Source organism: Equus przewalskii, chromosome 11, assembly GCF_037783145.1.
Source record: "Equus przewalskii isolate Varuska chromosome 11, EquPr2, whole genome shotgun sequence".
Taxonomy (NCBI): domain Eukaryota; kingdom Metazoa; phylum Chordata; class Mammalia; order Perissodactyla; family Equidae; genus Equus; species Equus przewalskii.
Window position 1 is genome coordinate 31,606,092 of NC_091841.1, and position 15,669 is coordinate 31,621,760.

Here is a 15,669-nt window from a genome sequence, read left to right on the forward strand (position 1 = left end):
TCGTCTCTGCCTCTCTGGGGTCTCCCCACTCTGACCTTCCAGTACAGTTTAATGGGGGGCTGGGGATGCGGCAGCAGCTTCCCCATTTGGGGAACAGAGAAGGCTCCTGGGGTGCCCCGGCCTCCCCCTTGAGGTGATAACAGGAGCAGAGGACTGGGAATGAACAAAGGAAAATGGAGAACCAGGAGGGAGGGGGAGAGGAGGAAGGGAGGGGAGGGAGGGAGGGGAGAGAAAAGGAGGGGGAGGAAGGAGGGAGGGAGACAGAGATAGGGACTGAGAGAGACAGCAGAGGGAAGAGAGAGGAGAGAGGGGCTGAGTGTGGGACCAGCGAGGCAGGTGAGGCAGACCAGGCCCACACAGGAAGGACCAGAGGGCCCAGGATGGGGCAGGGCAGCGGGGAGAGAGGATTCAAAAGACAGACAGGAGAGCGAAAGAGGGCCAGAGAACGGCCGGCCAGGCCAGGCCGAGGGGCAAGGCCCAGGGATGGAGAGGCAGGTTTGGGGCACCAGGCCCCCTGAGAGTGGGGGGAGGTGAGATGAGGGAGAGTGAGGGAGGCAGGGAGCAGCCACGGCCTGGGTTGGGGGGAGGCGAGAGAGGAGCGAGGCAGCAACATGCTGCCCATCACAGGCCTCCAGGTCCTGCTAAGCCCCCAGGCTGCTAGGCTGGGAGGGTTTTCTCTCTGACATTTTTACTAGTCTCAGAAGGAGGGGGAGGTGGAGGTGGGGAGACCACGGGGGCGGAGTAGGGGCTGGGGGGAACAAAAGGGAAGCAGCTGCTAAGCGTCCAACGAGAGACCCACAGGGGCTGCAAGGCTCAGAGACAGGCCAGAGGGCACCTAGGCGCCCAGAGGGGAGGCAGCCAGGGAGACCCCCGAGGCCAGAGGGGCCAGGACGGACAGACAGAAGGTCACAGACAAGCAGACAGAGAGAACAGACAGGGGAGGGGGTGTCAGGGCCAGAGAGAGACCAGACGCCAGACAGAGGGAGAGACAGCTCGGAGGTAGAGAGACAGGACAGAGGGCGGAGGAGAGGAAGGGAGGGAAAAAAAAGAAAGAAAAGGAAAGAAAGAGAGAGGGGGGAGCGGGGGGTCCAAGTTACAGGAGGAGGAGCAGGAGGAGGGCAGCAGACAGGGCCGGCGGGACAGGAGCCTTTGAAGCGCGAGCAGCAGCGTCCCCAGGGCTGGGGTCAAGCCAGGTCGCTGGCCAGGCGGGCGGCCGCCAGCAGCATGAGCAGCTCGGCGCTCCTGAGGAGGGATGCTAGCAGACAGGGCCTGGAGAACCTCCTGAGGTAGGTCCCTCCCGGCCCAGGCTGGGCACGGAGGCCAGGGCGGGGTGCCCGTGCCAGCGCCACCCACAGACGCCTGGCACCCGCCGAGCCAGGGCTGGCGCGGCTCCGCCAGGCCGGCCCTGGGCGTGAGGCTCCCCGAGCCTTTTGCAGGAGGCCGGCCCAGCCCCGGTGGCTCCACAGCCCCTGCGCCGTGGCAGGATGAGGGGTGCGCCAGGCCCGCCGCGCTGTGTGCACACCCGTGTGGGTGCGTGCCCGCGGGCTGGGTCTCCTCCCTGCACCTGGCAGCGCGTCCACCTCCTGCTCTCCCATCGGCACCGTCAGCCTTGGGCAGCGCCACTCTCTGCTCGAAGACCCCTCTCTGGCCCCGCAGGCCCCACCCTGGCTCACGTGCCCAGAGTCAAGAGCGGCTTCCGGGCCTCACCTCTGGTCCCGCCGACCCTCGGGGACCATCCAGTCACCCCTTACGATGATGAAACTGCACTTTGCAGTCACCTCTTCCACACTGCCCTTAGAGCACCAGCCCCGCATGGCGGCCCCGTGGCACCGTTGTGAGTGCTCAGGCCTCAGAGTCAGATCTTCTGGGGCTGGAAGCCTGGCTCCTGCGTCGTCACGCCTCGGGCCAGTGCCCTATCCTTTCTGAGCCTCAGTTTCCTCCTCCATGAAGTAGTGGTATGGTGGTACCTGCCTCGCAGGGTTGTGAAGAAAGCAGAGGCAAAGGGCCAGAGGCTCTACAGAGCTTGGCCACAGGCAGGTTCAGAGCTACTACTCTGAGACATGGCCACTCACTGCCTCCCTCTGAGCCGCCTGCAGTGCTCTTCCTCCTCCTAAGCCCTTCCAGGTATCTAAGGCCCAGTTGAAATGCTGCCTCCTCCAAGCAGTCTGTCTTGAATTTTCCCAAGTAGGGAGCACTGTCCTCCTCTGCCGGGCCTGGTGAGCCTACCGCCCGTCTCCGTGGTGGCAGGGAGCATGCCAGGCAGACTGCAAGCTCCTGGGCCGCTGGGCAGGCCTCTCTCAGCATCCCCAGCTCTACCCAAGCCCTGACATTGGGAGAGAGAAGGCATGCAGGTGGGCTCAGCAGCGTCTGAGCAGAGCTGAGAGCAGTCCCAGCCCCTCTAGCTCCGGCTGGCCGGGTCACTGCAGACACAGGATGACGGCCCGCTCCCAGCCTCACCCTGGCACGGCCCAAGGGCCGCCCCACCAGAGTCGGGACCAGCGGCCAGGTTCGAGGGGGCCTCTGCTGGGCATGCTCCCTCTCGGCACCCCTGCCCGCTCAGAAGGCAGCCCCGCCCTGAGTCATCTCCTGGGTGCCGCCTGTCGCTTCCTGGCTCTGCCCGGCCTGCCCAGCTGGCACGGCTGACCAGAAGACCCTCATGCCGGGCCACGCATCTCAGGTGGGATTTGTCCCTGCCTGGCTGAGATATGTCCTCCCAGGGGTCACCAGTGTCCCCTACTGGGGAGCTCTGTGGCCCAGGGATGGAGGAGCGCCCGGGTCAGTCCCTGGGGCTCATTAGCACCACTTAACAAATGGGGAAACTGAGGCCCAAGTGGGGAACCATCCAGCCCACCCGGGAATGACAGCAGAGCCCCAGGGCCTGGCTGGGCACACGTGAACCTGGTCACAGGAGGACCTGGGCCACAAGCGCCCGTCTGGCTGAGACTTTGGTTCCGTTCTCAAACCAGCGCCAGGCTGGGGAGCAGGGGCACGCTGGGGGCCCCGATGGAGCATGGAGGGTGCAGCTCCAGCTTGGCTGAAGGCTCAGGGTGAGCCCCCAAGAAACTGAGCTGGGGTCAGGTGGGCCTATGGGTGGCTGGCCAGTGGGACAGGGGCAGAAGGAAGTGTCCCTTGAACTCCCCGAAAATGTCCACGGTAGGAGGGGGCCACGGGGTGCTGGGGAGAGTCCTTCGCGAGGAATAACAGAAGCGTGGCTGTCCAGCCACCGTGAGTGGATCGACCGAACCGCACGTGGTGATGCTCACAGACAGGCACCAGCCCACACACCCTCCAGGCCCTTGACCCAGTGATGCTCTGGGCAGTACGCACCCAAGGGACACGTGAGGCCCTGCCAGGCGGGTGACATTCCTGCCACCCTCGCGGTTGTCAGCGTCTCTCCAGCATCTAACAGATCGAACTTCTCGTGGCCCCCCAGACCCTGGCAGACAGGCCCCCTGTCCCCGTTTGACACACAGAAAACCAGGCTCAGAGAGGTAATGCCTTGTCCCAGGTCACCTTGGGAGTGGGGAGCCTGCCACTTCACCCCAAACCTTCACTGCAGAAGCCTGGGCGAGGAGGGAAGGGGGACGTCAGGGGCGGGGCATGACCCCTCTCTGTGACAAGCTCCAGAGAGGCATGCTGGGCGCCAGCAGTGGCCGTGGTGTAAATTGAATCCAGTTTAAGCGGATTAAAAATGACCCTATGGGCCAGCTGGGAAGTCATCCGTGCCCTGCCCATCTTCCTCCACGTCTCAATCTGGTTTATCCAGGGCCTGTGTGGCCACCTGGATGCCTGTGTCTCCCCGTCTGTCTAGGCCCAGCACGAGGCTCCAGGCTGCAGGGCCAGACCCGAGGGCTGACAGCCCACCCTGCAGTGCCCTTGTGCCCCGCTCTGCCCCTGCCCAGGTGGCTGGAAGCCACTCGCCACGCCCCTCCACCCTAGGGTGACTCAGGCTCTCCCCAGGCCCACCCTGGGTCAGGCCAGCGTAGGGGCAGTCAGGGGGCAGCGAGGGGACCCCGGCCTGCTCACTTCCAGAGGTCACCTGGACTCTCGGCCACTTTCCTGGTCCCACAGTCCTTGGGAGCCTGGCTTTGTGAGGTGAGGCCCAGGCTGGCACAGAGCAAAGGGGCTGGCCGGGTCACCCTGGCTGGGTCCTCATCCGCATTCGGGCTCCCGGTCCCCAGGGGAGGCTCTGGAAGCTGGAGGAGGGTTGCTGGGAGCCCCTCTGCCGCCACTCTCGGCGTACGCCCTCCGAGGAGAGGATGGTGCTCTCCGTGGCTCTCCCACCCTTGGGCAGCCAGGCCCAGGAGGCCTCTGGGGACCCCGGGGTGACCAGCAGGGCAAGGGATGGGACCGGCAGCCTGCTGGGCTGGCCTGGGGGGGGGTGGCGGAAGCCAAGCCTCCAAACCACAGTGTCCAAAGGGGCGTGGCTGCCTCGGGCCCACCCAAGGCCCAGATCCGGTGGGTGGGGTGACCCAAGCCCTGGCAGCACCCATGCCTGGTGGGTGGCGCCAGTGCGGGACCAGGTGGTCTGTCGGCCAGAGCCGGTGCTGCCCCAGGAGCCTGGGAGAGCCGGCAGCAGGGGGTACAGGGACCGAGTGGCCCAGCCCCCTGGGCAGGGTGTCAGGGCCGGAGCCCAGAGCGCTGAGGTTCAGGCCGGGCTCCAGCCCCAGCCCGAGAACCAGAGCAGGACAGAGCGGCAAGCAAGCCACGGCTGGGGTGCACCGGGCACCTGGGGGCTCACCCCCCACGCCCCTGCCAGAGCCCTGAGAGAGCACCCCGGGGTTCCTGGGCCCCAAGGGATGGCTGGAGGGGGTATAGCCCCCAGGAACACCTCGCCAGGCTCAGAACGGCTCAGCACAGGTTGGTGGCCACAGGCCGACCCACACAAGTATCCAGGGGCCAGGCCGGCACCCGCTGCACGTGGGCGCTGGGGCGTGAGAATTTCTTGGTGGCCCCTGGGCGTCAGGGAGAAGGATGCAGGGCCCCAGCCCTGGGCACTGAGTGGGATCAGACCCTGACCCACCTGGAAAGGTGAGAGTGTGGCCGTGAGGGACAGCTGCTGGACGGGCAAGGGGAGGTCCAGAGGCGGGCCTGAGGTGAGGCTTGTGGAGCCGAGGCTGGGGGCTAGGGAACCACGGGCCCTGTGGGCTGTGAGACTCTCCTGACCCCAGGATGTGTCCTACCAGGTGGTGGGAGGAGGAAGGAGAAGAAAAGAGAGAAAAGAGAAGGAGTGGAGGACTGAGAGAGAAAACAGAGGTGAGGAAAAGAGAGCGGAGAGAAGGCGACAGCCGCAGGACCCTCACGAAGGCAGAGAGAGGGAGAGAGGGGACCGGCGGGCACGGTGGTCCAGCGGAGGAGGGGCAGAGTGAAAGCAGAAAAGAGAAGGGACAGAGGAGGCAGGAGATGAGGATGCTCACCATCCGCCGAGGTCCCCGTGCAGCAGACCGGGGAGGACGCCCGAGGGCCTGGGTGCGGTGCCGAATCCGGGGGACATTGCAGCAGCATCCAACGTCTACTCCTGACCCTCCGGGCAGACAGGATGGGGCAGGCAGGCAAAGGAGAGGGGAGCAGGGCAGACCAGGTGAGGCCCAGCAAGTGCAACAGGAGAAGGGAACAGGGAGAAGGGGAGAAGCCCACAAGAGGAGGGATAAGGACCCCTGAATGGGCTCCCGCCATGCCTGGTCTCCACACCCGCCCTCGGGGGCTACGGGAGGCCCCCGTGAGAATCTGCACCTCTCAGCCTCAGTTTCCTCGTCTGTAATGGGGTGACGAGAGGATGGCCACGAGGAGCCATGTGCTGGCTGTGGACGGGTCACTTTGCCCCTTTAAAGGGGGCTGTACCGGCAGAGCCCCCAGCTCCTGGCTGGGACCCCAGGGGCAGAGGCCCAGGGCAGGTCGTGCCTGATCTCAGCTGGTGAGACTCCCAGACGTTCACGTGAGTTTTGCGGGCCCACTGAGGCTGCCCCGTCCCGGTCTGTGTGGATAAGGAAGCTGAGGCCCAGGGAGGCTTGGGGTCTTGCCCACTGCTCTGGGCGCCAGCAGCAGGGGTCTGCAGAGGACCCACAGCCAGGGGGTGGCACAACGGAGGCTGAATTAGGGCCAGTCCAGTGGCACAGACCGGCTCCTTCTGTTCTGCTGTGCCCCCCAGCGCCTCCTGGAATGATCAGTCCTGAGGGGTTGGGGGTCAAGGAGCCCTCAGAGAAGGGGCTGGGGGCCAAGAAGGGCATGCAGAGCCTGGGCGGCAGAAACCGCCTGAGGCGTCAGACAGAGGGTCCGGCTGCGCGTGCGCTTGGGGGCCAGAGCCGGGAGCGGACGGACAGGTGGTCGGGCGCCAGGCTGCGGCTCCCGCCCAGGTGGGCAGCCAAGTCTGGAACGACGTGCAGACCCCAGGACTCGACAGGCCCAGAGTCATTTCGGCAATCCCGGGGCGCAGAGCGTACGTGGGGCCTTCAGGGTGTGAGGTGGAGCTGGCTACACCGGGCAGGAAGAAAGGGGAAGGGGATGGCAGAGGCTTCAGCCGGTGCCAGCCCCTAGTCGCGTGTCACGGAACGTGCCAGAGCTGGCCTCCGGAGCGCTCTGAGAGCTGTGCCAGGCAGTCTCAGCCCGCTCGGGAGCGCCCGGCTCTCCCGGAGGGCCGTCCAGCGCTGAGAGGAGACTGGGCTGGACTCAGAGACGCAGCGGGGCTGCCAGGCAGTCGGGCGCCGTGTGGTCAGCCCGCTTGTCCGGTTTCCGGGAGGTCGGCCTGGAGCGGAGCAGCGTGTAGGCGTAGCAGTGGGCAGGGGCGCTGGCTGCGGCAGAGGATGCTGAGAGCCGAGGGGCGGTCTCCCGGGCTGCCACGGCACTCGGGCCAGGTTCCTGCAGCGCTGTGGTCAGTGACTCGGAGGAGAACGGAAAGACCCGCATGTGCAGTGCACAGGGCAGAGGGCCAGCGCCAGCCACAGTTGTGCCAGCTCCAACAGGCAGGATGAACCCAGAGGAGGGTGAGGCCTTGACTCCTGACCCCGTGCCTGAAAGGGCAGGCTGGTCAGAGCAGATGGGGGCAGAGGTGTAGAAGAGCCATGGTGCCAGGGCGAGGAGGCTGACCACGGAGCACATCACAAGAGGTAGGACGCCCAGCCAGAAGGAGGTGACGGGCTAGCCAGTGGGATGTCAAGCTCGGTTCTGGACCCTACTCTGGGGCCGAGGTGGACGGTCCTTGACCCAGCCTCTCCAGACCGAGGGGAAGCCTGGGATAGAGGGGCTCTGGGCCCACGTGTCCACTTTCCAGTCTTGGCAGGGTCTTCAAGGACCCCAGGCTCGGGGGTCTGTGGAGCCAAGCTGTAAAAGAAGATCTGTGAGTGGGCGAAGCCCCATAAGGAAGGTTTAGGAGTCGCGGATGCCCTCAGGCCAGAGCCGTCTGCCAGTGCCTGGGCACCTGAGTGGCTGCCACTCCTGTCACAGCTCCCTTGCCATCGGGCTGTTTGGGTGAACAATGAGGGTCCCTCCAATCGACCTGGACACCTTAGGGGCAAGGTGGAGTGATGGGCAGGCCTGGGCTGTGGTCGCCCCAGCTGGCATTCAGAGCCTGGTCCCCCAGGAGCTGTGTGGGTCCCGAGGGAGCCGTCGTGTCCAGGTCTGGGGTGAAGGTTTTCGCAGGATCCCGAGGCCGGGTGCTGCAATGGGGGCAGGCCTATCCGGGAGCGACCTTCCCACCCCAGAGCCGGGAACAGGGTCTTGCTCATCCTACGTGGGCCGTTCACAGGTGCAGGCAGCGGGCAGCAGCGCCAGGGGCCCAGGGGAGCAGCTCCTGCTAGGGGGCAGGTTTGGGACTGGGTGGGTCTGGAGCAGGTTGTGGCGGGTAGGGAACCCATAGCAGCAGATGCGCCCCCGCTCTCCCCCAAGGTGAGAGAGTCAGGACACGAGGGTTCGCCCACTGGGTCTGTGGGTCACCCAGGAGGGGATGGGCTTCACAGGGGGTCTCCGGGAGGCTGGAAGGAGAAAGGCAGGGCTGTGGTGGGGGCCCCGCTCTGTCTGCTTTGCCCTGCCCTGCCCCGTCCCCTTGGTCGCAGTCCCCCCAGAACGCCTCCTAGATGCCCGCACGTCCGTGTGCTGCCCCTTCCTTCCTTGACGGGTCTCTACCCCTCACCCCTACCCTGTAGGGACATCCTATGAGCCAGTGCCCCCCAAAACAAAGCTTGGAATCGGGGCCTTCTCTGTGGCCCCCAAACCACCCCATGGGGTTGGCGCCGGTTCTCTTGGCAGCCTCTTAGATCTATAAGGGCAGGAAAGAAATCGCACCCATCTTTGGGTCCCTAGCACCTGGCAAAATAAAGTGCCAGAGAGGGAAGGGAGGGACAGGGTAGGGGGAGACAGAGAGGGCAGAGGAGGGAGGGGGAAGACTCGGGGAGGCTACGGGTTTGGAGGAATTGTGACAATAGAGGACAGGCCGGCTGTGAGGGAGATGTGGAACTCAAACCTGGATTGCCTCAGAGGTTATGGAGCAGGTGGCTGACGTCGGGGTGTCACTGAGGAGACCAGGGAGCCCAGCCCAGGGAGGGAGGCTGGGGACGGTGGCAGGGGGGGCTGAGGGCTCCCTGCCTCTCCTTCCCATTGGGAGACCTCAGGCCCAGCACTTGTCACCTCCCAGCCACACTCCTCATCTGTAAGGTGGGGTGACTGCCCCATTGAGTGGGATGAGAACTGAGTGGCACCTCAAGGCTGGCGGTGGGGCTGTCCTAGGCTGGGTGGGGTCTGGAGCTGGTGGAAGTGACTACCGGGGGCCAGTGGGGATGGAACGAGGGCCAAGACTTGGCCTGAGAGGTCCCTGGTAACTGGGGGGCCAGGACAGAGGCCGCCTCTCCCTGGTCTGCTCCTGGGGCCAGCCGGGAAAGACATGCAAAGGGGCGGTTCGTTGTTTTGGGGGTTCTGGGTCAGGCAGCTAGGAGTCCTCCCAGATGAGAGGCCCCAGATGCTGCCCCACTGTGGGAAGACAAGGTGGCATGGGGCTGAGAGGCCCGGCTGGGGCCCTGCAGAGACCACACTGTGATAACTGAGGCCCCACCTGGGCCCCGTGGAGGGGGCGACGCCCGGGCAGAAGGCTGGGGACTCGGGGCTCTGGGCTAATGTCACTGCTGGTGTAAATGGCCCCTGTGGACAGGCTGCTCTGACTTTCGCTGAGGCAGGGCTGAGAGAGGCAAGGCTGCCTGCCCAGGTCACAGGGCATTCCTCCTCCCTGGGGGCTGGGAGCGAGCTGGAGGCCTGGGTGGGGCAGGGCACCCCTGCCCTCCCCTCTGGGGGCCACAACCACAATGCTCTGGCCTCAGGCCATGGGCATGTGGCACATAGGGCTAGCCTCTCTCCTTCCAGCTCTGGGCTCCAGGAGCCTGTGGCTGTGCCTTTGTCTCCCGGGGCACCGGGAAGGGTGCCCTGGAGGCCTGGCCCCTTGAGGACTCCCTCTCTCCCCACCCCTTGGGGCCAGCCTGCACCCCCAGCCTGTGCCCTTTAGGTTGCCATCCTCTCCGTAGATGTGGAGGAAGACAACTTTGCAGACAGATGTCCCCTCCTCCAGGGGGGCTTCCCAGATATGACCTGCCCACCAGGGCCAAGAGGGAGGTACATGTGGCAGGGTGTGTGCCAGGCCTGCCCTGGTGCTGCTTCGGCCTCCTTCCTGGGGACACAGGTCTACCAGCAGTGCCAGCTGGTGGGGAGCGGGAGCTGGGCCTGCCTGCGGGGGTCTCGGTTCTCACCCTGCTGAGTGGGGCAGCACCGGGGAGCTTGAGGCTGGGCCTACGGTCTCACCCTGGGAAGGGGGTCAGAGACCAAAGCCCCAGGCCCGCCCCGGTCCCAGCCTCCCTTCTCCCTGGAGGGGCTGGGATGCTTCCCAGGCTTCTCTTGCCCTTTCGGCCTCCCTTTGGGCCCCTCCCCAGGCAGCTCCCTCCGCCTGGGGTGACTGACCGCCAGGCTGACACTGGCTCTGTAGTCCCCCCCACTCAGCCCTCCCTTCCATCCCAGGCCCTGCAGCTGCGGGCCTCATCCGGTCACCCCGAGGATGACAATAGCCACCACCCCCCAACGCCTGCCTCCAACAGCCCCCACCCTGCGCTCTCCTCCCTGGTCGGAACCTTCCATAGCCCCCACAGCCCAGCTTAGCTGCTCCACATCGGGGATCTTCCCGAGACCTAAGGTCCCAGGCCCCTGGGTCCTGCCCGGTTAGTGCAGCCCCTCTGGGAGTGACAGCGATGGAGGGGTCAGGAAGGCTGGCACTCCTGCATGCAGGGCAGAGCTGAGCGCTCGGCACGGGTCAGCTCACTCGTCGTCCCATGGGGACACTGAGCCTCCAGTGGTGGGGTGACGGTCCAGGCTGTCGTCCAGGAACCCACCGAGGCTGGGCCTCACCTCTGAGCCCCGTGCACCCCTGCAGACCAGGCCCTGGAGGAGCCCTCGGGGAGGAGAGAGGCCCCACGTTGGAGGGATGGAAGGAGACAGAGGAGGCCTGGGTCTGGAGCCCTGAGGGTCTTGGCGCCCCCGGCCTTTCCCAAGCTCTCATGCTCAGCCCCAGACCACACCCTGTGCCGGGTCACCTCGGGCGCCTGATGCCCCAGCTGTGGCGCCCTCTCCGGTGCTGCCCCCGGACTCCTTAGGGCTTGCTCATCCCCAGGGCTCTCCCCAGGTTAGCCTGAGCCCCTTTGCACTTGCAGTCCCTTCCTACTGACCGTCTACCCGGGGGTCCCCAGGCACTCCCCATGCCACACTTAACTGGGTGCCTCCTCCTGGGGTCCCTACATCTCCCCTCTTGGGGTGCAGGACTGACACCCAGGGAGATCTGGAGGCTGCCAACCCTTTGTCTGCTGCACCATCCGGGCTTGTCCCTTCTCCTTCCTAATCCCCCTGTGTCTTCCCCTTCTCGTCCCAACTGGGCCTCCTTCCAGAATGCTAACCTGACGGTGCCTGTGCTGGCTTGGGATCTGCCAGGGCAGCCCATGAGGGGCTGCAGGGACCCGCTGTGACCTACCCACAGCCACGCCCTCCTGGCCTCAGCCATGCCGAGCGGTCCTCGCTCTCGCCTCACCCTCTCCCGGGCCCACAAACCCCTGCTCATCTTTCAGACCAAAGTTGCCTCCTGGGCTTCCCTGGGCAATGGGGCTTGTCTGCCTGGCCCACTGGAAATGGGTCACCTCCCCCCCACGCCCAGCAGGGCACGGACACACCCAGAAAGGTGCTGCTGGAAGGAGGGCTGGGCCGGGAAGGTGAGTGGGACCAGTGCCAAGGCGGTGGGGGGGCCGGTTCTCTGAAGCCATAGTTCCTGTGCCCACACCCCTGCCTGCAGCAGCCACCCCACTGCCACCCGCCGGCTCACACGGGCTGTGTGTGCTCCTGGCTCACCCCAGCTGCCTCTCTGCAAGGAGGAGTGCCAGCCGGTGCCCTGGCAATGCCACGTCACAAGCCCCTCCCCTCGGCCTGCATTGCACCACCAGGGAGAGGCACCCCCTGAGTGGTGGGGCGTGGGTGGTGCCCAGCCATTGCTCTCCTCTCCTGAGCTCCCCAACAGGGCCCCAACCTCGGCCTTGGGAGCTGCCCTCTGACCACGATGATCGGAGGCACTGATGTCCCACCACCCCTGGACGCCACGCTGCAGAGGCCTCTTGGCGGGCTCACTTCCCTCCACACTCTGTCCTTTCACTCACAGGCTCTGTGGTCACTTGAGGGGCCGGTCACTCTGCAAGTGTCCATCCCGCTCAATGGCATATAAGCCCCTGCGGATGCTAGCCACGGGAGGGGGCTGCAGACCTTGGTGGTCTGCAGGGAGACAGGTGCCCCAGCTCCTGGTGGGGTGACCAGGCCCAGCTTCCCAGGCCAGCTCCCATCAGTAGGGTCCGGAAGACTTGTGGCCAAGAACGTCGTCTGTGGGCCTAAAGGAAAAGTTCCTCCGTGACAGGCCAGGTCCGGCCCGGCTGCCCTCCCTTTGGCCCCCACCCCTAGTGGAGCCCGAAGCTTTCCCTGAGACTCTGAGCTGATCTTTAGGCACCAAGAGGCAGGAGGGGAGAGCCACGAGCCGCCTGTAGGGGGCACAATCGAGGCGGGACCGAGGCCTGATGCCCCTTCCAGAGCCAGCCAAAGGGGCAGGGGAGGAAGGAGATGGGACAGCTGGCAGGGCTGGGCTCAGGACTGGCACCGTCGGACCCTCAGTGGGGACTGGGGGGCTGCGGGGGAAGGAGAGGAAGGGGCTGGCGTCTTGAATCGGGGGCCTGTAGCGGGTGGACATGGCCAGAAGGGGCAGCCCTTGAACTCGGGGACCCCCACCCACTCAGAACAGGGATCCGTGAGCCTGTGCAGGCTCAACGGGGTCTGTGCACGCTGGTGCGCCCGGGTGGGGCAAGGCCCCGCAGCAGAGCCTGACCCCGGGGAAGGAAGGGCGAAGCCCCACTCAGCAGCCCCTCGGGCTGAGCCTGGGCCGTGCACAGAGCCAGAACAGACACAGGAAATAGCCTAATTGCATTTGCGCAGGAACACCAAATCCCTTGCAGCTGCACGCGGGCTGGGCCAGGGGCCACGGGCGGGCCCGGCCGTCGCCAGCGTCCTGACAGCTCCACTGAGCGTGCCAAGGGGTCTGGGCCGCCGGCCGGGTGGGGGGGCGCCTTTCCCAGGCCAGAGGCCCCCACCCCACCCCAGGAGAGCCGCCCCCCTCTCAGTTCCCAGAACGGAGCCCAGCTGTGGATCAGCGAGGGGGTGAGGTCATGGGAGGGGGCCAGGAGGGGCCGCATTACTCACATCCCGGGGCAGGCGGGAAGGGAGGAGGCGAGGAGGGAAGGGGCTGAGCCAGCTCCTTGTCCTTGGGCCCTGGGTCAGGGGCTAGGGGCTGGCGGCTTCTCCCAGCATAGGGGCTGGGGGAGACACTGGGAGCCCCTGCACCCCCACTCTACCCCCCAAGCTCCCTGACTGTGAGGGAGCCACGTGTGGATGGCAGGGGGCAACTGGCGGAGGGGCCAGCCCCTCAGTATGATGTTTTCAGAAAACTCACTTGGCCTCTAGCCCGGGCTGTTGGGGTGATGGCAAGGGAGACCGTGACAGTGTGCTGGGGCCCCCCGGGGGGACTGGAGTCGGTGTTTTGCCCTCAGCTATTCCCACGTCTGAGTCTGCATGTGTACATGGACATCCGTGGGTGCACACGTGTGTGTGCATGGTGTAGGTGGTCGGGCCCACGTGTGGCGCATGGGTGTGTGCCTACATGGGCCTGAGTGTGGGGCTCATAGAGAAAGCATGTGTGCACATGTGTGTTCCTGCCACGTGGCTATGTGCTGTGGGTTCCTGTGTGGGGCCTGGGACAGGAGCTGAGTGCAGGCTTGCGTGGGGCTGTCATGGCCTGGACAGGGCACCATATGTGCCGACCCTGGGAATTGCACATGTCTATGTGTGGGGTGACCAGACACCATGTGGCCTCTGCACCCAGTTGTGCTGGTGAAGGGTCTCGGGGACCTGGAGGAGAGGTCTGGGGGGCGGGAGTGGCTGCTTTGTCTGAGAGCGGCCTGTGAGAGTTCCTGAGACCAGGTCTGAGGGGGTCTGAGGTTCAGGCCCGTGAGCACATGCATGACCGTGGACATTTACCAGCATTTGCAGACTTAGACACAGGAATGCACACGCACACCCCCATGTACCACATGTTGGCTAAAACCCCCTAAACCCCACAAGGCAAACACGTCCGTGGGCCTGTATGGCTTGGACGCAGGAGCGAGGGCAGCAAAATGGCCAGTCTCACCCTCCAGGGGCCCCCTCGCAGCGGGGGGATCCCAGGAGAGGGCACCTTCTCTCCACCCCACAGCCCAGGACGCAGCCCTGAGCTCCCACCCACCATTTAGAGGGGCTGCTGGTGTGCCGAGCCGGGAGGGACCCCAGACCCCCGGTCCGTACAGCCCCGAGAGCACCCCAAGCTCTACCTCCCCAACCAAACACGGCCCCACGGCCCCCCAGCCGCGGCCCGGAGCAGGAGGCTGGGCCTCATCTGCCGCCTGATGGGAGCCAGGTGTGGGGAATTAAGTGGCTCCCTGGGGCCCGTGGGGGTGGGAGTGGAAGGCACTTCTGAGGAGCGGGGTGGGCGGACTGGGGGTGCGGAGGTCTGAGCAGGCCGTCTGGTTTGCGTGGCTGGAGTTCCATGTGGCCGCAGCGGGGGGAGCAGGCCTGCAGCGGGGGCTGTGGAGGGGCCTGGCTTTTGTCTGAGAGGCTCCGAGGAGGCCTAGGAGAGATTAGATCATGCGCTGGCAGGGCTGCCGAGACCACGGGGCCGGCCCAGCCCGGCCAGGGGACGGAGGCCCAGAAGGAGCGGGCTGCGGGGTCAGGCAGCGGACACGGGCAGGAAGGAACTGAGACCCTGGCTTGGGGCAGTGAACCCCGTAGAAGCAGAGACCGGGGGCTCTCTCTCTCTGGCTCCGGCGGAACTGGGGGAGGCAGGGCCATGCCGGCCAGACGAGGCCTGTGGTGGTCCGAGATCTGCTGGGCCAGGGCCAGAGTGCACAGGCTCTGGACCCCCGTCCCAGGCAGACCTGTGCAGTTCGGAGGGAGGGACCCGGAGCAAGCATGGCTGTCAGCATGCTGTGGGAAGAAGCTCTCCTGGGCATGGCTATGCGGTGGGACTCAGTTTCCCCATCTTTGAAACAACCCAGAGAAACTGCACAGAGTGCTCTGAGAGGGTGGGCAGCAGCGTTGGGTGAGCTGACCCTGCAGGACGCCCCATTTGTGGGGTCAGGGCCAGGCTGGAGGCGGCCTCTTCTCTGGGCCCCCGGCCCTCTTGCTGGGTCACCTTCTCCCAATGTGCTGTGTTCTTAGGGACCAGGAAGGAGCATCGCTGCTGGGGTCGTTGGGGTAGGCAGGTGGCTGCCTAGCTGGGTCTGCTCCATGAGCCCAGCCCGGCCTGGCAGTCCCCGATTGGCCGAAGCTACAGCCACTTGACTCAGGTGGGATGCGTGGCCACAGCCAGCTCTCCACCCATCCAGGGACCTCTTCTCCCTGCTAGGGGCCAAAGCTGCACTGGCCTATGTCTTGCCTCTGATTAGGTCCAGGGAGCCAGACTGGTGGAAGAGAACGGAGGATCTGATCCCGTCCTCGGCTTTCTCCATGCCTGTCTGGACACGGGAGCCCCCTCCAGGGAGCCTCCTGCCAGGGGGCACGTGCTATCCAGGTGCCCACACAGCCCCAGGACTTCACCCCATACCCGGGGGCACCTTCATGACCATCTCAAGTGACCTCGGCTATAAAGATGGGGAAACTGAGGCACAGAGAGGGCAGGGGCTGGTTCAGCCTTCTCACCACGTGGCCCCCTCGAGGCCGGCTTGCATGGGAGAGGCAGGATGCGGACCGTGGCGTGACTGTCTCTGTGGCCCCCAGGCTCACCACTCAGTGGAGCGTGGAAGATGAAGAAGAGGCCGCGAGGGAGAGGCGCCGGAGAGAGAGGGACAGGCAGCTGCGGGCCCAGGACGAGGACGGAGATGGCCAGTCCCCGGAACAGCCAGAGCAGGAGAAACTGTAAGCAGCTCCAGCCAGCTTGCCTGGTCCTGCACCCCCAGGCAGAGGAGGAAGCTGGTGGTCGGGCCCTGGGCCGGGGTTCCCAGAGCAGATGACACCAAGGAGGAGCCCAGCCCTGGAGCAGGGGCAGGAGACAGAGGGGTTCTCAGGGTGAGGGTCGAAGCGCGGGTGCCAGTG

General features: G+C 65.7%; 1 protein-coding gene across 7 annotated transcripts in view; it reads left to right on the forward strand.

Moving 5' to 3' along the window:
- Positions 1-15,669, forward strand: part of LSP1 (lymphocyte specific protein 1) — a 48,112-nt gene that overhangs the window by 20,760 nt on the left and 11,683 nt on the right. For 2 of the 7 annotated variants that reach the window (XM_070564407.1, XM_070564406.1), the window contains one exon: positions 15,355-15,492. In XM_070564407.1, the coding sequence (XP_070420508.1) occupies positions 15,355-15,492 (138 nt within the window). Of the gene's footprint in view, positions 1-784; positions 1,287-10,672; positions 11,226-14,195; positions 14,305-15,023; positions 15,149-15,354; positions 15,493-15,669 lie in introns of those variants that run through there. The other 5 variants (XM_070564404.1, XM_070564408.1, XM_070564410.1 and 2 more) reach the window with 5 other exon arrangements.